Here is a 21172-nt window from a genome sequence, read left to right as displayed (position 1 = left end):
CACTCACTTGCATTACACATCAGATTTACTACTTTGGCTGCTATGTTTTCTTCCTCAACCTCTTTTACTCCCTTGTTGATGTTGATTTATGGGATCTTGTGCTATACTCCGATGATCTCTTTCCTACCGAGGCACGCAAACCCCCATCATGTCCCAGATCACATTCCGTTAGGGTTCATGAGTGAATGTTTTTGATTTTGATTTGTTTAGGGTTCATGATTTTAGGTCTTTTTTCTTTTAACTTAATTTTAATAATTAAATTGTATTTTTAAAAATATTGTCACAATTATAATAATAGTTTTTAAAAATATAAATTATATTTTTTAATCAGAAATAATATAATAATGAGTTTATTCCACATAAGTGTTTGCCACGTCACTCTTTTATTGACATGTCATTTAAAAAATGACAACTCATCATGATTTGGACTGAAATTCAATTTGGGGGACTAAAACTGGGGACAAACAAAATGGAAGGACTACTTTCAATTTTCACCTATAATAGGAGGACCAAAAGTGCAATTAAGCCTAAATTTTATCATCTCAGCACATGATTGTAACTTCTATAGTAAAATAACTATACAATTAATGACTCTTGTTACAGTGTAAAATTGTTTACATTGCCATTGTATGCCTATTAAACCATAATAAATTAGACACTCTCAATAAGGTCCACATTCCTTTTTTTTTAATATAAAAAAAGATAAAACTTTTGTTTTATTAGTTGATAAATATATATTTTTATGGGAAAATAGATAAATATCCATTTAGTAATGTATAATTAATTGTTATTGCAATCAACCGTTTTAGAAAGTACTTACTTATAAATGAACATTATATTATTTTAATTTTTTAAGTTGTGGGAGTAATTTTATAGAGAGAAAATTATATTGTTAATTTTTAATTATAAGTTAAGATATTAACTTTTGACTAAACAGTATTAATAGAGTTAGTTTTAAAAAAATATTAGGTAATTTGAATAATTACTAAAAGGTAAGACAAAATAAAGACAAAAGAAACATTCTGTTGTACTGTTTTGTACATAATGCATTTGAATGACTAACTTAAAATTAAGAGCTATTTTGGGCAATTATGTATATATTTTCAAGGGTTCAAATTAGATGTCAAATAATAGTAACACATCCAATAAAATGTCATTATTTTGTTCCAATTGGTATTTGTTTTAACTAATTTATCTTTTTTCTTTAAAAAAGATTTCCTTTTGATGATTGTCAAAAGAATTCATAACATTGATAAATTGAATTTCTAAACACTCAAATTTGGATATAAAACTCGAACATCCAAAAATCTTGAACTGTTCTTTGAACACTTGAACAGTTACTATCTATAACAATAAAAATCATAGTAAAATACAACAACGGCAGCATTAAACCAATAAATTAAACCATAGTAAAATACAACAACAGACATACAGATCAAAATCATAGTAAAATTAAACCAATAAATTTGACCTCAGACATCCAAGGAAGGAAATAGCAGCATTAGCTCTCAAGCCTTGGCGTAGGCGAAAGCTCTTAGGCGGCCACTGCGAATGTTTTGAGAAACAAGCCTTAAAATTATCATCATTGGTCATAACAATCAAACACACACAACATCAAACATTGCCACTATTCAACATCCATAAAAAAAATTAAAAACCATTTCACATGATAAAGTATTAACATGGTAATGATATTGTCTCAGACATCCAAGGAAGGAAAATAACAGCACTAGCTCTCAAGCCTGGCGAAGGCGAAAGCTCTTAGGCGGCCACTGCGAATGTTTTGAGAAACAAGCCTTACAAGATATCATCATTGACAACATTCATTACACAATATACTCTTCTTAATAACAAGACAAAAAAGACACAATAATTATACAATACATCATAAGCAAAAAAAACGTACACAATATATAGCTCAATCAAAACTAAAAAAATATATTTTTTAACTTTTTAGATAAAATTTTCTAAACCCAAAATTCAACAAATAAGTAACAATTAGATTTTGGCCTCATTGAGAAGATTAGTTAGTCTACACAAAAATGTTCAGACATATGCTTGTCTTATTTAATGATTTTAATCATTGGCCAAACCAAGCAAAATACAATCAAAACTAAAAAACAAAATTAACAAACCAAAAAAGAACAATTAATGAATTAATGATTCATACAAAAAAAAATTGAATTTTGGTTTGATAAAAAAGACTCAGAATATGGGTGGTGATATAACAGTATGGTCGGCAAGGTCAAAAATAGACCAATTACGACGAACGAGACCTTATCACGAAATCGTCATTGTCCCAATTTAATTTCAGATACCAAAATTTCAAAATAAAACCAAATAACGAACATAAACAACAAACCCTAGAAACTAAGAATAAACAATGAAAGCAAAAACGCAAACTTTAAAGAGGGATTCGAAAACCCTAGAGAGCAATTGAGCAATTAGCTAGGTTGAGAGGGTTAATTTTGCGGCTGATGGATTTGCGATGGTGAAAGTTAGGGTTTTAAAGAGTTCTGTTTGGGTTTGGGCTTCTCTCTAGAACGTTCCTAGGGTGCGCCGTTCGTTAACCTGCGCATCCAAAAATTCAAGAGTTTACTAAACGGGTTGAGTTTATGACCCGAAAATATAAACAATTGGTATAGTAAGGGCTTTTTGTAACAAAAACAAGAAAGTGCTAGTTTTACCCCATGATTTAAAGTTACACCCCTATCAGAATTCTAAAAAGTTATAAATTGATTAAATTATTTTTAGTGAAAAAAAGTTATACACCGTTCGTGTAAACTAATTTTACATTGATGTCTAATTAAAATAAAAAATATAGTAGTTATATTAAGAGACAATTATAAAATACGTTTGTATAACAATAATGATAAGTATCTATTAGATGATAGTATAAAAATTATTTTACACTGTCAATACATAACTATTAAGCTCTTATTTTTAATTCCATATTAAATTTTTAAATCCTATGTAAATACAATTGAATTGAGTTTACATAAACATAATTGAATCGAATTTGCATAAAGGTACTTAAATTGAGTTTATGTGATCATATTAGTTGAATTGTGTAAATGTTTATTTGTATAGAGCACCCATGCTTTGCACCAAATTTTGAGTAAATTTTTGGTGAAATGTAAATTGAGTTCGCAAATTGAGTTTGTGTAAATATACTTGAAATGGGTATTTATATGTATATAGATATAAATTTCATATATAAGCTCGGTTCATATACGGTATTTAGAAAGGGGGAAAAATCACAATTTGAACATGGGTGAGATAGAAAAGTGTTTTGAATCTTGAATATGATCATAGATAGAGGCACTTTGGGCATTTGATTGAATTTAATGTGTCAAGGGGGTGTGACTAGAATGATGAGGGGGTGTTGTTAAATTAAGTGTGTTTTGAAAAGAATTCATATGTGGTATTGTACACATAGGTTTTAACATTTTCCTTTTGATTAAACTAGTTAGAGATTTTTAAGTAGCTTTTTGTAATAAAAAATATTACATAAACTGATCAAATTATTTTTAGAGAAAAAAGGTCGTACGCCGTTAGTATAAATTAATTTTACACTGACGTCCAATTAGAAAGAAAAATATAATAGTTATTTTAAAAGACAGTTATAAAATATGCTTGAATGATAAACTTCTAATGGATGATAGTGTAAAAAATATTTTACACCGTCTATACATAACTATTAAGTTCTTATTTTTAACTCCATATCAAAATTTTAAATGTTATATAAATGTAGTTGAATTAAGTTTATGTAAATATAATTGAACATAATTTACATAAAAATATTTGAATTGAGTTTGTGTAATCATACTGATTGAATTTGTGTTAATATTTATTTGTATAGAGCGCACATGCATTACACAATATTTTGAGTAAATTTTTGGTGAAATATAAATTGAATTCGCAAAAAACGTGGTTAACTGAGTGTGTATAAAATATACTTGAAATTAATATATATACGTGTATAGATATAAACTTCATGTATAAGCTCAATTCATATACCGTGTTCAAATAAAAATCAAAGATAGCATAATAGTAAAAAAAATAAAAAAAATCACTACAATTTGAACATGGATGAGAGAGAAAAGTGTTTTGAAACTTGAATATGGTCATAGATAGAGGTACTTTGGGCATTTGATTGAATTTAATGTGTCAAGGGGGTGTGACTAGAATGACGACGGGGTGTTATTAAATTAAATGTGTTTCGAAAACAATTCATATGTGGGCTCAGTAAACATAGGTTTGAACATTTTCCTTATGATTAAACTAGTGTTTTAGGCTCTGATTAAACTAGTTAGAGATTTTTAAGTAGCTTTTTGTAATAAAAAAATATTATAATTAGGTTTCTAATACTCTATATAATTTATAATTAGAATCCTAAATTTATAAATCTAATTATAAATTATTCAACTTTTAGGGACAAAATTAAAATCTTTTAGTTTTAAAGATTTATTTAGAAATCATCAACTAATTTAGAGACTTTTATCTTAAATAAACAAAAAGGTGAATATTTTTCAATTTAAATATTATTTAAAATATTAATATTAAATTAAAATAACTATAGACCGTAAAAGATAAAGAAAAAAATAATAATAGTAGAGTTATTCTCTTTTTAACAACCACCTATTTTTTTTTTATCCTCAGAAAATATTTAATAGGCGATGATTTCTGTTGGGTAAAGAAAATTCATGGAATTTGAAGAAACTACAAGGAATGAGAATTTTATAAACATTGACCAACCAACCACTTTTTTATTTTAATTTCACATAATTCCATGGCATGTCACATGCCTCAAAAAGGGCTTACAGGATCCAAAATGGATTTAGGAATATATTTTAATGGAACAATTATTTTGTACTCTTTGATATTAAATATAAGATATTAAATATAAGTAAAATATCAAATGTTTTTTTGTTCCTTCTAAATTTCAACTAAATATATCAATTTATTACTCCTATTATTCTTAGACATAATACTACCACACTTTTTGTTCAATTTGAGGTGGCTTTTACCTTCGTTACTTGCATTTTCAAAATTTTATTGTGATTTTTTTTTTAGGAAAATTTTATTGTGATGTTAATGTTTAATATTTTGTAAGGTCATTTATTTTCTTAATTAGCTAACTGCTTTAACATTTAATAAAAAGAACAATGCGGATCCACGATTGTCATATATAGGTTCAATTTTGTTGATTTGATATTATTAGAAAAAAATATGCATAACTCAAGTAGGTAAATAATCAAAAGTGTGAGGAGAATGTGCCTACTCAGAGCCGGTAAAGCAAGCGCTTTAGGCTTCCTAAAAAACAAAATTTTTTACTTAAAAAATGCCTCACATATTTTTTTTAAAAAAATGCCTCACATTTTAATATTTTTAAAACTAATTTTGATAAAATTTTATATAAATTAAATAAAATATTTTATTTTTATTACAAATTATTTAATACTTATCTCAGTACAACTAAATTGGTTAATTAAAACAGTAGAGATGAGAGAAATATTAATTATAAATTAAATAATAATGAGATAAAAGGTGTGTACATCATTAATATGAGAAATACTAGTTATAAATGGAGAGATCATGAGATAAATAGTGAACATATTGTTAACATGAGTTACTTGAGTGCTACAATATATACACATTCTTTTCTTATTCAACTAAAATATGGAAAATTTTACATGAGTGTATGCTAATGCCGTATAATCGTTGAAATGTCTTATTTCATTATTTGAAAAATATAGAGAAAATAGATTTGAAAATGTCATTAATTTTGTTAAACAAAATTTATATAATTATTAAATAAAATATTAATAATTTATTTATTAAATTTTGAAAAGACCTTATCTAATAATTTCGCTTTAGGCCTCATAACGTGTTGGGCCGGCCCTGTGCCTACTCTAAAACAATAGTGTAAAACATACACATTTGCTTATGTCCAATAAATTATTAAAATTATTGGTTTGCTTAAAAAATAAAAAATCATGGCAAGGTATGTTAAATTTCATTTTCATTAAAGATGGGAAAAATAAGTTAAAATATAGTTCGTAAAGTCTAGTTCAACTGATAAGCATTTAATTCTTCATAATTTTTAAGTTTGAAGTCTCCAATCATCGTTCAATTTTGTTGTATATAACACACTATAAATCTTAATCAAATCTTTACTAAAGCATGGGGAATCAATAGATTTATTAAGATACCATAATTTTGTTGGATTCGAATGTGAGTGGTTAAATTTTACATTAACTAAAAATGAATTAAATATTACATACATAAGAGTGGTGATTCATATATTCATTGTTTAAAGTTTCGAGTGAAGATGTGATATCACTTCCAAATAATTTAGTCTATTGTTATTCCCAACGCTTCCACGAGTCAAAATAAGACCATGCTCCACTTTGAAAAAAAATAAATGCTTGTAATAGTATTTTTTCTTAGATTAGAAAAATGTTAAAGTTGTACCAATAAAATGTTATTTAAAGTTTAAAGAAATTGTATTGTCAACTTTGAATTAATTATTAGCAAATGGAAGGAAAAAAATTTAGATAACTATCTTACTTACTACTCTCTTTGTCCTTCCTATTATAGTTCTCATACTTACAAAACAATATTTTAAAAAAAAATTGTCACTTTTAATTATTAATATAATTTTAATTATTTTTTAATTATATTCTCTAATTATGTGTATCGCTATTAAGATGTTATTTTTTACCTTATATTTATGATCAATAAAATATACAAATAGTTAATAAAGATAATTTAGTAAAATATTCATTCTTTTTTTATTTATTTATAATATTTCCTTAATCATTGTAAAATAATAAAATATAGTAGTTATTTTGAGACCAATAAAGTATTACAAAATTGACCAAATGTGTGTCATTGTTGAATTGAGACCAATATATATATATACACAACAATGGAGAGAGGATTTGGAATCATTTGTGGAATTTCAAAAGAGAGAGACAACTTTTAAGATGTTGGAAGGAAAAGCTAAGGTGGAAGAAACTGACATGCCTTTGAAGATGCAAATTAAAGCCATGTCATATGCTTATCATGCCCTTGATCTCTATGATGTTTATGATTGTAAATCTATTGCTGCCCACATTAAGAAGGTGCATTACTTTAACTCTTGATTTTGATTGTTTATGTTTTTTAAGCTTAATTATATTTTGTCACTTTATTTTAATATATTCACGAAAATAGTTTATCTATTTTAAAATTAAATTTTTTATTTTTTATTTTTTATTTTTATATTTGTTGCGGTTTTAGTTTCAATATAATTTTTATTTTAAAAATAGTATTTTTTTTTAAAGTTATATTTTTTCTTTAAATTTATAATTAAAATTATAAATTATAATTTTTTAGATTAAAAATTATTAGTTTATAAGACAAAATCATAGTTTGAGATCAAAACTACAACAAATGTAAAAAAAGAAGAACCAAAAAAATTAATTTTAAAATAAAAAGATTATTTTTGTAAATATAATAAAATAGAGTGACTAAACATATAATTAAGTTTTATTTTTTGAGTTTGAAGTGTGATTTGATTTTCAATTAATGATTTGATAAAATTGGGTTTGATTTTTCAGGAGTTTGATAAGATATATGGAAGTGGTTGGCAATGTGTGGTGGGTTCAAATTTTGGGAGTTTTTTTAGCCATACACCAGGGACTTTTATGTATTTTTCTCTTGAGAGACTTAATTTTCTTATCTATAAGGGAGCATCCTCTTGATTTTATTTGTGGATTTTTCTCCTTGATGTGAAACACAATTTATGATCATTGACCAACTATGGTGGAAGAGTACCATGTAAATGGGAATGGTACTTTTCATCAATTGGAATCTTTATATTTTTTTAGATGAAATGATTAAAAAAATCACATTTAATTTATTAGATTTAATATTATTCTATCACAAAGTGTATTAATCATGCTACAACAAAATGTTATGTTTATTTCATTCATTTATTTTCTTTTTGCTTTGTGTAATGTATGTGATCTTGCAGTTGTTATTCACTCTTATCTTTTTAATAAGGCATACTGATAAATGTCTCAAGACACTTACTAAAAAATCAAAAATAAAAATTTTACAATAAAAAAATTAATTTTAAATTAAAATTTGTCAAACAGAATCTTAATGTACCCATTTCAATTAGGAACCAAAAGGTTACGGCATGAAAATGTTATTTGGTACCATAAAATTTAATAAGAAAAATATAGTGTTTGTCTTATTTAATGAAATTATAAATAGTATATTAAATATTTAATATATAGATTTGTTTATTAAGTAAAATAATAAAATAAATACAATTATAGAAAAATTAAATGGAAAAATAATTGAAGTTGTAAGGTGTTTCATATTCTTTAAATTAAATCATAAAATATTTTCAAAATCATGGAATAAATCAATCATTCACTTTCTTCATCAAAAGAGAAGTGATCCTTTTTTATAAAGGAGAGAGAGAAGTGATACCAATACATTATTTTTCATTTCCTTACAATGCTAAAGTTACAATGTACTAAAGATAAATTAAGTAAGGTCTAAACTATTCTTTTAGACCCTTAAATTGTAAATATAAGATAATTTAATACCTCAAATTTATGAAATTTTAAGTCGTTCTCGCAAACGGACTAATATAAGTCAAATACTCTGTTAAATTTTATAATTCGTAGACAAAAAACTTTATAAAATAGTTAATAGAAAAGGCATACTTTCAACAATTTGAGGAAACAACTTGATATTTCGTAAATTTAGCGTTTGAAATTGATCGACGATTACAATTTAAGAACTAAAATAATAGATAGTTTACTCTTTGAATGAGTATATTCTAGAATATAAAAAAAAAAATTCATAGCAAAACTATGCAACTTATGCAGCCAAGTTATTATACTCTTCTATCATGTGTCAATTCCATTAGTCCTTATATATACAACAAGGTAAAGATGATGATTAATCTAAGGACTTTATATGACAACAAAATGTCTCAAAATATGTTAATCATAAATTTACAATTACATCTTCAATTAATCCACCTAAAACCATAATCTCTACTTCATTCACAACTTGTTCAACTTCATCACAAGAAAATCCATGTCTCCAACCAAAGTTCCATATTCCATTCATCACTCTATTGTTGCACTTCAAATCTCTATCAAGCATTTCACAAACATTATCCAAAATGAGTTTAGACTCCGAATTTTCGCTATACGATGTTAGATTTTCGATTGCATCGTTAACTTCTTCAACTAAGCTTCCTAAAGATATTCTCAATCTTGAATTTCCTACACATGTTAGCAATAAAGGGTGAACTGTTTGTGACTCTTGAAGGCTTTTTCTCAAAGTGAGTTCATTTGCACAATCCAAATAGAGTTTGGTATTGTTGGATATTCCATTTGTTTCAATCTTTGGTTGGATCTTAGGATAATCAATATCAAGATTGAGAAGCTCCTCTGCATGGTTAATGAATGATTTACTTGTTAGAAGCAAATATTTCAACTCAGAACTTTCTTTGTCATGCTTAAGATCGGTTTCATCGATACTCGCTGTGTCGCGAGCTTCCGCAGTGGGGACGGCATCATTTTCATGTTCACAAGTTAGCTTCAAAACTTCATCACATGAAGAGTTTTGACCCTCCTCACCATTATCTGCAAAAGGGTGAAATAAGTCACTTAAGCTTCGAATTTATCCTCAGTGTAATGATCTCTATGAAGCACTGACACAGACACTAAATATGACATCAACACTCACATGTAGGCACCGATAATAATATTAGAAAATTGAAGTGATTGAATGTAACCATATGCATAGACGTGTCAGACACCAGACACATCTTCAATATGAAATATTAGTGCTACCTAGGCAGTGATATGTGTGTAGCTAATCATCTAAAAAGTGGAACCAATGATAGCTTGAGAAACTTACCTCTAGTTTCATTGTTTGCATAGGTGTCTACTTCATGATCCATAGTGGTGAGATCTTCAGTTATTGTAGTGATTATTTTAATCTCAGCACAATCATCATTACAAGAAACATCAATACTCTTTGCTTCTTCATGCCTTAATTGTTCATCCTGTGAAGAAGAACAGTGAATTGAAACTCAAGTCAAATGCATTGCCTCGTTCAAACATTACTAAGCTAAACTTTTTATGCAAAATAGTTCAAATTCAAGCACTACTACATTCATTAGAGACAGAAAAAATGACAGTAAAACTTACAAATGGTTTAGCTACTTCAGCCTCATCAATAGACCTTTGCTTCTTCATTTGACTCTTCTTCTGTTCCCTTGAGTTGATAATCTTTTGTGTCTTTGGTTTTGGAATTGTATTTGAATATGCATTTGAATTTGAAGCAGTGCTCTTTCTGTATGGAATCTCATTCTTGTCAATTCTTGACACACTTCGCGGCTTCTTCGACTTTTCACTACTAGAGATGATTCCTACTTGTTCTTGAGCTTTTGTCACAACTTTAGTTTTTGAAACCTCCTTTTCTAATGGCTTTCTTCTAACTGTAATGGTCTTTACCTTAACTTTTCTATCAACTGTTTCGCTTTTGCCTCGCGAAGCCTTCTCATTTTCGACAGGCTTGATTTCTTTCACATCAACTTCAACAACCTCTTTGATTCGCTTCGGTCTTTCAAGCCTTTTGGATATATTTTCTTCCATTTCTTTTCTCATGTTGGTAGTTGAACCTTCCCTTGGTTTGAAGGTTTTTGAAGAGACTTCTTTTTCTTTTAGATTTCTAAAGGATAACTCTTCTTGAGGAACTTGCTCATAAGTTTTCGTGCGTTCCTGATACGAACCATACCGAGGTTTCATGAGTACAATAGGTGGTAAATCATCAAAATGTTCGTAATGGAGATCATCAGAATGTTCGACACGAAGCGTGTGATCTCTAACAGGACTACTATTCTTCAACATTCCATTGAAATGAGTAGTCTCAAGAATTTCCCTCAGAGTCTTTGGTCTTTGCAGATTAACCTTTTCTACTATTGAGCTATGCTTTCTTATCTTAGGCATGTCAATCTCAAAAACAGGTCTCTTTTGATTCACAATCTTTGAACTTTCCAATTGTTTCTGCATAATAGATGGAAATGATCTTGAAGGAACTTGTTCTAATCCCATCAACTTTGCAACAAGATTGGTACTACCTCTTTCCTTCTTTGGAATATTTGGTGACAAAGAAGAATCAGAAAGCTTGTCATACCAAACAACAGAAGATTGACTTGAGCTGGTTGAAGGAAAAGCTGAAGCTGAAGCAGAAGCCGAATCCAATCCTTCATAGCTTGTGCTTGGAAATAGATTCTGTCTAACCAAACTCTCCTTAATCACTTTCTTAAGTTCCTCTCTTTGAACTCCAATTGAATAGTTATGTTCATCAAATTGATTAGCACACATTGGTCTTGTTCTATCCATCATCACCTTCGCATCAACGCGTTTCTCGTCTTGTTTTCTCTTCGACCGAGCCATATTATGCGAAGCTTCTTGCACCTTTCGAAGCATCTCGAGCGATTCTTGCAAATCAAGAGCACCTTTCAACAAATCCTTTGCAATATCTTCTGATTTTCCATCATACCTTAAACCTCTAGACCATGACTCAATCATGTTGTTCAACTTTTCAGCTCCTCTAGACACCTCTACAAGCTGCAACGAAGACGGATCGAAATCTCTTACATTCGAGCCTTTCGATGCCTTCTTCTCTTTGTCTGATTTATTTGTCAATGATGCCTGTAAATTTTCGGCCGGCCTCCGACTCTTTGACTTGTCCTTAATTGTCCTATATCTCATTATAGTCCCACATTCAACAACTCCTTTTGGATCATCACATGTCACAAATGGTTTATACATGACTAAGTCCTTAAGAATATTTTCTGTCATTGAAAATTTCATCAATAAACTTAGGGGATAAAAATATTACACCAACCAAAACAAAACAAAACAAAAAATTATTCAAAATCTCATAATAGAAAAATAGAATACTTACATGAATCTTGTACTCTTGGATCTCAAAGTTTGTCTACATTAGACAAAAATAATAATACTTGTATGCCCCACCTGAAAACATAACCCATTTAATTAATCAGTCCCTATCAAAACAAACAATAATCATATCTTGAAAGAAGATAGATCAAGATATAGAAACAAACAAACAAAAAAAGTAATAATCATTAGTTCTAAAATTTTGAACAATATTGAACATTTTGGTTATGTTTTCCAATTAATTTCTTGAAGCATGCAAGGAAAGAGTAGAAGATCTACAAGTAATTTTTCATGAAATAAAAAGGACCCAACTTATAAATAAGGCTCAAAACTCTAACTTTAATCTCATAAAGTCATAATAATATTCATTAAAAGATTATTTTTTGTTGTTGTGATTCTCTATGAATATTTTTATTTCCAAATAACAAAAATGTAAACTTTTTTTTATGATTCTTTAAAATTGATGAAACCAAACACACACTATCCTTTATTTTCATCTTCAAAAACTCACAAAAAAGAAATTAAAAATACTAAATCACATAAAAAAGAAGCCATAATTCATGGTTGCAGGCAAAAAAAAAAAAAACTTACCCTTTTTATCAGAAGCACCAATCTCAAAACCATGAAAAATAAAATGACCCATATGAGAAATTCATAACAAAAGCTAAAAAAAATCAGAAAAAATCAGTCTTTATGGTAATTGGTGAAGACCCAAGAAGGTTTTAAGAAGCTTCACAATTGGGAATGAACTAAAAGAGATTTAGATCCAAATGGGGGGTGTAAGTAGAAAATAAAAAGGGTGCATTGACTTTTTTTGAGTATATGAGAAAAATAGCAACTAACATAAAAACCAAAGCTTGAAAAAACAGCAAGAGATGGTGTTTTGATTTGTTTAATGAATATTATTTATGTGGAGACAATGAAATCGTTGAAGGATTTGATCGTACAAATGTTGTTGTTGTGTTGTGTTATGTTGCAGAGTGATAAAGAAGCAAAAGCTGTTTCAAAAACACACAAAGAAAGGAAGGAAGAGGCAAGCAAGTGGTGACACAAAGTGGAAAATGGCTCCACGCAACTTAATTAGATTATGAAACCAAAAAATAATAATATTTGGAACTTTCTTTCTTCTTTCATCAAAGTTATCATTGCATGATATTTTTAAATTTATTAGCATTAAAAGGGTGTTTTCATGAGTCACTTTTGTGGAAATAAATAAAAGTTTGATGAGCATTCAATTTCACTCTAAATTAATTTAGGTACCTTCTTTTTTCATCTTTAATATTTTTTATATTGATCAATTCAAATTTATTTTTTTTATCAAAATATATCTGATCAATTGGAAAATTTATTTTGAAAATATATGAGACAACAAAAGAAACTATTATTAATTTTATATTAATATTTTTTTTCTTTTAATTTTTTTATTTCTATAGACAAAAAACTTAGAAGTAAGTTAAATTTATTCCAATATTATTCCAATAAGAATTTCAGTTGTGATAAATCAACACTATCAACTATTAGATTAATCAAATTTTCATTAAAATTGAGAAAAGAAACGCATGGTGAGAAATAATTTTGAGTAATTGTTTATTTGTATGCATGGTGAGAAATAGTTTTAAGTAATTGTTTATTTGTTGTCGTAGTTGAATTAGTAAAGTAATGATGAATTATTGTGTTTTTGTTGATCTACCGTAAAACTAAATATACATTAAATTATTCCAATGTGGTTACTTTTTTGAGATTTTGTTGACTTTTTTAATTGGGATTAGTAATTATTACTTAATAATTGGTTAATGGTTAATTGTTTGAAGTACATAAAGATGTTAATAGCCTGTGCTATAATTATATGAATATAAATATAAATATATGTTTCCTTTTAATTAAAAAGTTTAAATATAAATATATGTTTCCTTTTAAATATAAAAGACATTTTAAAATTTAAAGATCCCGATAATATTTGCATGTTATTTATCAATAAAAAATTTATGTTAATAAAGAAATTAAACTTAACCTATAATTTTATGAAATATGTGTCAATTCTTTATTAATTGAATCAACATTATTCAACTTGCTCATATAATTGCTGGTATGATTATCAAATGAAGTAATGAATGAGTAAGATAAAAAAAAAAAAAAATCAAATGAAAAAAAGGATGAATCATGCCTCAAAAGTATTTGGCTTTATTTTATGTCATTTCATCAGGGTTTATTATTTTTTATTCAGAGGAGAAGGGTTTATTATTTTTTGTCATGTAGCTTGACTAAAAGCAAATGGGTCGTGATAATGGCTCTTGTGAGAATAATTTGCCTCAGCACAAACATAAATAAATAATATACAGACATTTTCACACAAATAAATAAAGATAAAAGAATAAATAATATATATTTTTAAATAATATGTATTTTTGTTTAAGTGTATTTTAATCATTATTTATTTATATTTGTGTTTAAACAAGTATTGATATGCCTGTGCATAGAAAAATAGTTATATTATCTTTCATCTTTTGATAGATTATAAATTAAAAAAAACATACAAATAAAATATTTTATTAATAAATTAGTATAATTTTAATTTTTAAATTATAATTTAATTAATAAATATTGATATTATTAAATCGTATTTATCGTTTAAAAGTTAACTATATATCTGATTAAAGTTTTTGTGACATAAAATAAAAAATAAAAAACTTATAATAAAAGAATCGAGTAAATGAGAGTTGAAAATGTTTAATATTTTGAAATTTGAATAAAAAACCAATCCGCCGACAGATTTTTGTTGAAAAATTGAGATGCTTATAAATTTTTTAGGTGTGGATTAATCTTTAAAAAAGTTGGTGTGAAATGTTCTATATGTAAAAATATGATAAATATTAATTGATGTATATAAATATGAAGTTTTGTTGAGTTATGATTTAAATTAATAATATTAATATTAATTTATTAATTAAATTAAAATTTAATGACTGAATTAATTTTTTAAAAGAAGGATTAATAGTTGGAATCACACATGTTCTTACATGATTCAAAAGTGTTTTTTAAATTATTTTAGGTGTGGAAATAAAATAAGTAGCCCCCTGTGAGATTGATTTTGAGTGACTTGATTGCAACTTTTTTATAAAATAATTATTTTTTAAATAGAAAATTATCACTTTTGAAAATTTACGTTTGTTTGTTATTGTTTTTAAAAAAATGAAAAATCTAAAAATCATTTAAAATAAGTAACTGGTTTTAATAATTTTAAAAAAATATTTAGCTATTTAAAAAAAATGATTTTTTTTGCGACAAACAAACATAAACCAACTATTTTTTTTCTTGAAAGTCTCTAAAAAAATATTCTCTAAATTATGAAATACTAAAATGACTTTTTAGAATCTATAACAAATGTGCCCTTTATTTGGACCAATGGAAATTGATTTCATTTTTTTACTTAAATTTGATTTTTTGGTCAAACATAATTCTATATTACTAAAATCAATATTAAACATAATTTAATAAATTTTTTGTTGTTTGATGACTTTAAATCGATATTAATTTTGTCTCTAAGATTAATATTACTTTTATGTTTTTAGCACTCTAGCACACTAGAATCTCATATTATACACCACTAAAAGTGAGACATTTCAAAAATAATAACATCCTTCCACGAATTTGACACTCTATTTGCTCTATTCACCAACCAACTTTCTCCAAGTATTTTTTAACCAACACTTTGAACCACAACCCATTTTAAATAGTTTTCAAATATCAACCCCATTTTCTTAAGAATTGCAAAGATAAATTGTCGCAACCTATGCAAAACAAGATTTTATGGGCTTCTTCGCTATCTCCACAATACATGCTCAAAAAACAATTTAAAAATATTTTTTAAGCGAGAAATAGTACCTAACGACCTCTCAAAGAATGAAATAAAATAAATTAAAAGTTTAGATAAGACAACTTTGAAAAGTATAAGGCAACCATCCATAGGCAGGTTGCAATTCTTTCAATTGGATAATTTCTTTCGAATCTATTCAATTAACAAGTTCCATAACAACAATATTATCTTCTTAAGTTACTACCAATACGAAGTATTTTAACAAAATTTGTCATACCTTCCAATTCAAGACGAGAGATGATTCATTTAGCCATGACAAATTCAAATTTACCCTCACCAACAAGCTCCTAGGGAGATTGAGTTTGGGGCTCAAAATCAACTCAAAAATATGCAAAATAGCTTTTGTGAATCAAATATTGGCTCAACTATTTTCCTCTATCATCAAAATATCATCATCAAACTGCAAGTGCGAAACTCTGAACTCATAGTATGGACCAACATTTGCCTCTGCAACAAATCAGATGATATCAAATCTCATAACAAAAAATTCATCATTTCTCCCTCTAACAAGAATAAGAATGAAGATAATGGGTTTGTATGCCTCAAGACACGACCCAAATTTTTTTTGGTTGTCAGACTACTATTCATCAACACAAAAGTCAGAGCTGATGAAATGCATTCCATAACCCAATTCTTCCATTTTCTCAAAAATTAATCCTAACCATGACTATCTCCAAATAACCTTAATCTATCGAGTCACAAGCTTTTTCCAAATCAACCTTAAACAAAATTAATGTTTTCCTCCTTGTAGCTTCTTCTATAATCTCATTAGCAAACAAAATTCCATATAAAAATATGACGACCTTTCACAAACATCGTATGAGTCTCATATATGACATTGTTAATAACATGTTTCAAACAGTTAACAAGAACATTTGTAAGAATCTTTTACATGTATTCAACCAATGAGATTGGTTTAAAATCAGATAACCTATTAAGGTTATCCTTCATATGAACAAGAACTATAAAAGTGCCATTAAAATATTTTAACACTTAACCACTATCACAAAATTCAATCACAAATTTCAAGAAGTGGAGCTTCATTCCCCCCTAAACTCCTTTATAAATCCAAAATTCTAACCTTCAGGTCCAAAACTTTCCCAAATCGCATGTTTGATCTCCTCAGTTGAAAATTGTTTTTCTAACAAAGTGCTTACCACTCCTAATAGTTGGGAACTAGGAGTGTACAAAACCCAATACGTCTTGTAAACAATGAGTTGAGTCTGACTCAATTCCAACAAAAAAAAGGACAAGACAAAGTATATAAAGGATCGAGTTCGAGTTACCTCTTGAGTTATTGGCCCCGTCCCAAATTACTTTAAAGACAAATGATTATATTATGTTATTATTGATTCACTCTCTAAAAAATTATATCAATCATATCACTAATTTAATAACTTAGAGTTTGTAAAACAATGTTATAAGTTACTACTCTTGAATGGATTGACAAGTGATAACTATAAGTGAATTACTATGAGTTACTTTATTTTAAAAAAAGATTTTATAAAAAATGTTTAAGGATTACTATTTGGTGTCTCGTCTTGGTACCAACCTGGCCTCATCCTTATTTTGTCTATTCCTTATTGTATCCACAACTTATTGAGTTTGATCGCATTAAGTGACAAATTACTAAAAATTGGCATGAACAAATGTTGGGACCGAATAAATGGCATACCAAACTCGATCTAGCTCGTCTTTTGTACACTCATGTTGGGAATTGCAAATTTTCAAAATCCTAGAGTAGGGAACTTGGTTGTTTAAAATGATTATCAAAATGCTCGAAAAATATTTTCTTGATTGCGATAACCCATTCGACCTAAACCCTATTCACATCAATACTCATCATTTCATTATGTCTTCTTCTTTGTGCAACCATTCAACAAAAAAATATGAATCATCACCCCTTTCTTATAACCGATTAAATTGCAATTTTCTACCACTGAATGCTACAAATTGTACGTGATTACAAATACAATTGAGATGATAAAAACTAATGTCCGAAACTTCATACTTAGACCTATTGACTTATTCATCCCTCACATCCAACAAACCCAACTGCTTATTTCCTCAAAAATTGAACCATATAAATTTATATTGTGATTATAATACCACTAACTAAGGTGAATTTTGATTAACTTAATCTTTTATTTAAGCACAAACCCGACTCAACCTCAAACAAATAACTAAGACCACTTGTTTTTTTAACAAAATCATGATACTCATGAAATTTCACCCAACATTTAAACATACAGAACAAACAAATACCCCAAATATCCTCCTCATCACTTAAAACAATTAAACAATTATATGAGAGGTCTCTATCCAACGTTTGTTGTTGACTATTTAGTTACAACATTCACCACTCCTCAAATTCATTTAAAATTAAATTTTGGTGAATATTCACAAAAGAAATACACTTAGAGCTTATTTGTTTAATGGTCTAAAAAAGACTCAAATGAAAGTTTATTCCAAAATAATATTTTTCCTTTTCCTTAATATTATACCGCAAAGCCATTTTTTTCCTTTTGCTTTTTCGTCTCTAAAATTTGAAGAAAAAAAAAAGCCTTTAAATTTTTACCAATAAACCTTTTTTACCACAAATATTTGTTTCCCTAAGTCACTATCTACAATAAATTATTGTATTGCAATTTTCATTTTTTAACTCTATCTGTATTTTACATGTGTCAGTTAGTACTTTTAAATACAGCAAGCACCAAGATATTCAAATAGGTAATGTTTTTTAAATGCAGTCACAGGACTCTTGTTGCACAGCACTGCTATTGGTGTATATCATTAATAATGTAACTGAATACTCACCAGTTTTTTTTCCTTGTTTGGTTGTTAATTTGAATCCAAGTCAGTATTCATATTTCAAATTTAAAAAAAAGGGTGCAATTTACTGATTTAGACATCAAATATACTTCTAACCAATACCACTTGATCATGCCACATATAGTACGTACCTTAGTAGCATTTTAATAAACCAACCCAATTAATTGTCTTTTTAGTTTTCAGTTATAGAAAATTGATTTTTTTTTTATGAGACGATATAATTACTATTAGAAATTTAAACACAACTATGAAGTCTAAGTTTCAATCTGATATATGATATTCAACTTAATAATATCAGTGTTTTCTAAATGAATTCGAATTTAACATAGAAAATTAATTTTTAATACGAGAAAATAAAAAATACATTGCCAATATAAATTACTTTTACACTCACGTTCAATACGATTGAAGAATGTGGTGACTATTTTAAAAAAATAGTTACAGTTTTGACTTATATAACAACACAAATGATTCTAATTGAGTGACGATGTAAAACTATTTTACACAACCACTAAATTCTTTTAATACATGAGAATGGGGAAATAGATTTTACATCTGCATAAAACATTTCAAAACTAATAATCATCTTTGGGAGACTAAGTGTGTATTTACTTGTGTGATGATAAAATTAATTTAAATAAATTGATTTTAGTTAATAACGAGTTGAATGTAAAATGATTTATGTTTCAATATATTCATGTAAATATGAATTGAATAATAAATTTTAATGTAAAAATTATGTTTGAACTCAAAAGATAACTTTAAGTTAAAATCAATTCTTAAAATAAAATAAATTATACTCGATAACATTTAAATATGTCAAAAGAAATTTTACCTTTTCAATATTGATTTTGTCTCCTTCAAATGTAACCAAACATACACTAAAACTAAAAAAAATTCATTTTCAATTGAAATCAATTTTAGAGACAAATATAATTTTAATTGAGATTTGATAAATATATCAAAAATAATTTTACGATGTTATAACCATTTTTGTCTTTAATAAATTGAATCAAAACAGGGACTATATTAAAGACTAGTGTCTTCTATAGATTTTGTACTTTACAAAAAGAAAAAAAGCAATTTATTCAAACAGAAATCAAAACTTCATTGAACCATAAGTTACCTAATAATAGGATAGATATATAACAAAAAATAAGAACAGAACTTGAAAAAAAAATCTCAGATTAAATATTAATACTTTGAAATAACATGATTCCTAACACGAGATTATTAAAATATCATAGATAAGCGCTAAAAAAAAGCATCTTAGATTATCTAAAAGCAAAAATAATATTTATATAATTATTATGTCGTAACAATATTTTTGTGTTTCGCTAATATTAAACTGAGTTTTTTAAGAAACACTTTGTTTCAGAAAGTTTAAAATTTAAATTTTTGATAACACAAATTGAACATGGTGAAGTGAAAAAAAAAATGTTTTTATTTTAATTAAAAAAAGGATAAAATTTATTTAAAAGATTAAAAGTTTGAGTTTCCACACAACATAAATGAATATAAAAAAATTAATGAAAAACATAAATTAAGTTTTTGATGCTAAAAAAACTTAACTTTTCGAAAATATTTTTTTCAAGCTTTTTCAGTTTTATTATTATTTTTTTCTTTTAAAAAAATAGTAAAATTATAATTTTTTATAAAATGTGGGATAGAGCTATAATTTAATGGTACAAAGTAAATTTTTCGTTAAATGGGTATACCTTGGGCTATTAAAAGTTAAAATACTTAGTTATGTTTTCTACTTTATACTTTTCTTTATCAACTCACATATAATTTCAAAAGTTCTAATTCAAAAGTTCAAGTTGTGTCTTATTCTTCTAGTGGTCAAGCAAATAGAGTGAAGACATAAAAGAGGAAAAGAATCTTAAATATCATATAACAAATCCAGTTGTAACCAAAATGAATTAATGAATTTTAGCCTATAGCTCACAATATATAGCTAATTATAGATATCAACCTTTTTCCTTTTGTCACATTAGTCTTCCATTAAATAACAACAACATAATATAGACAATTCTCTTTTGGTATTTTATGTTTAACTAGAAAACGCTTTTAAAAATCTCTCTATCAAGGTACTATCTACAAAATTTGAATTTGAATTTTAAAATACAAATGGGTAGGTTGGCATGTGGCATTCGGAGCTAGAGCATTGACATTAGATAATATACAAATTTGCATGATTTTGATGAACTTTCAAATTATAATATGTGAGAGAAACTATGCCGGCAGGTATATAGCATATATAGTGATTAGTAAAAAAAAAAACATATATAGTGACAATTTTGAAAAAAAATAAGTAAAACATATAGTGACAGACAAAGATGCTTTGTATTTAAAAAACTAAATATATTTATTGTTTAATTTTGCGGACTAAAATTGATTTTGATTGATTGATTTTATAAAATTTATTTTAATAAAAAGTGAATTGAATGTAAAATAATTTATGTTTGGATAT

General features: G+C 26.8%; 2 protein-coding genes and 3 non-coding genes across 5 annotated transcripts; 1 reads left to right on the top strand and 4 right to left on the bottom strand.

The window, feature by feature from the left end:
• Nucleotides 1-1468: 1468 nt before the first annotated feature.
• On the bottom strand, nt 1469-1591 carry LOC113788117 (small nucleolar RNA SNORD14). Its single transcript, XR_003474625.1, has one exon. It is a non-coding gene; the product is annotated as a small nucleolar RNA SNORD14 (small nucleolar RNA).
• A 104-nt stretch (nt 1592-1695) lies between these two features.
• Nucleotides 1696-1819, bottom strand: LOC113788118 (small nucleolar RNA SNORD14). Its single transcript, XR_003474626.1, has one exon. It is a non-coding gene; the product is annotated as a small nucleolar RNA SNORD14 (small nucleolar RNA).
• Nucleotides 1820-2201: 382 nt separating this feature from the next.
• Nucleotides 2202-2300, bottom strand: LOC113788129 (small nucleolar RNA Z43). Its single transcript, XR_003474637.1, has one exon. It is a non-coding gene; the product is annotated as a small nucleolar RNA Z43 (small nucleolar RNA).
• A 4651-nt stretch (nt 2301-6951) lies between these two features.
• Nucleotides 6952-8041, top strand: LOC101494866 (uncharacterized). The gene is made up of 2 exons (XM_004512934.4): nt 6952-7130; nt 7608-8041. Exons 1-2 carry the CDS (start codon nt 6993-6995, stop codon nt 7749-7751), a joined length of 282 nt encoding a protein of 93 aa, XP_004512991.1. The 5' UTR covers nt 6952-6992; the 3' UTR covers nt 7752-8041.
• An 828-nt stretch (nt 8042-8869) lies between these two features.
• Nucleotides 8870-13086, bottom strand: LOC101494549 (uncharacterized). Its single transcript, XM_004512933.4, has 5 exons — nt 12585-13086; nt 11998-12068; nt 10233-11884; nt 9940-10087; nt 8870-9662 (listed from the first exon to the last, which is right to left on the bottom strand). The coding sequence occupies exons 3-5, from the start codon at nt 11859-11861 to the stop codon at nt 9016-9018; spliced, it is 2424 nt and encodes an 807-aa protein (XP_004512990.1). The 5' UTR covers nt 11862-11884; nt 11998-12068; nt 12585-13086; the 3' UTR covers nt 8870-9015.
• Nucleotides 13087-21172: the final 8086 nt, after the last annotated feature.

This window comes from Cicer arietinum, chromosome 8 (assembly GCF_000331145.2).
Source record: "Cicer arietinum cultivar CDC Frontier isolate Library 1 chromosome 8, Cicar.CDCFrontier_v2.0, whole genome shotgun sequence".
In the NCBI taxonomy this organism is placed as follows: domain Eukaryota; kingdom Viridiplantae; phylum Streptophyta; class Magnoliopsida; order Fabales; family Fabaceae; genus Cicer; species Cicer arietinum.
This window is presented reverse-complemented; position numbering and strand designations above follow the sequence as displayed.

Excerpts from the sequence above, each read along its gene's own strand:
- LOC101494866 (XM_004512934.4), top strand. The coding sequence starts at position 6,993 with ATGTTGGAAGGAAAAGCTAAGGTGGAAGAAACTGACATGCCTTTGAAG. Across the intron at positions 7,131-7,607 it reads TTGCTGCCCACATTAAGAAG|GAGTTTGATAAGATATATGG; the intron begins GTGCATTACTTT and ends TTGATTTTTCAG.
- LOC101494549 (XM_004512933.4), bottom strand. The coding sequence starts at position 11,861 with ATGTATAAACCATTTGTGACATGTGATGATCCAAAAGGAGTTGTTGAA. Across the intron at positions 10,088-10,232 it reads CTGAAGTAGCTAAACCATTT|GATGAACAATTAAGGCATGA; the intron begins GTAAGTTTTACT and ends TCTTCTTCACAG. Across the intron at positions 9,663-9,939 it reads TGCAAACAATGAAACTAGAG|ATAATGGTGAGGAGGGTCAA; the intron begins GTAAGTTTCTCA and ends ACCCTTTTGCAG.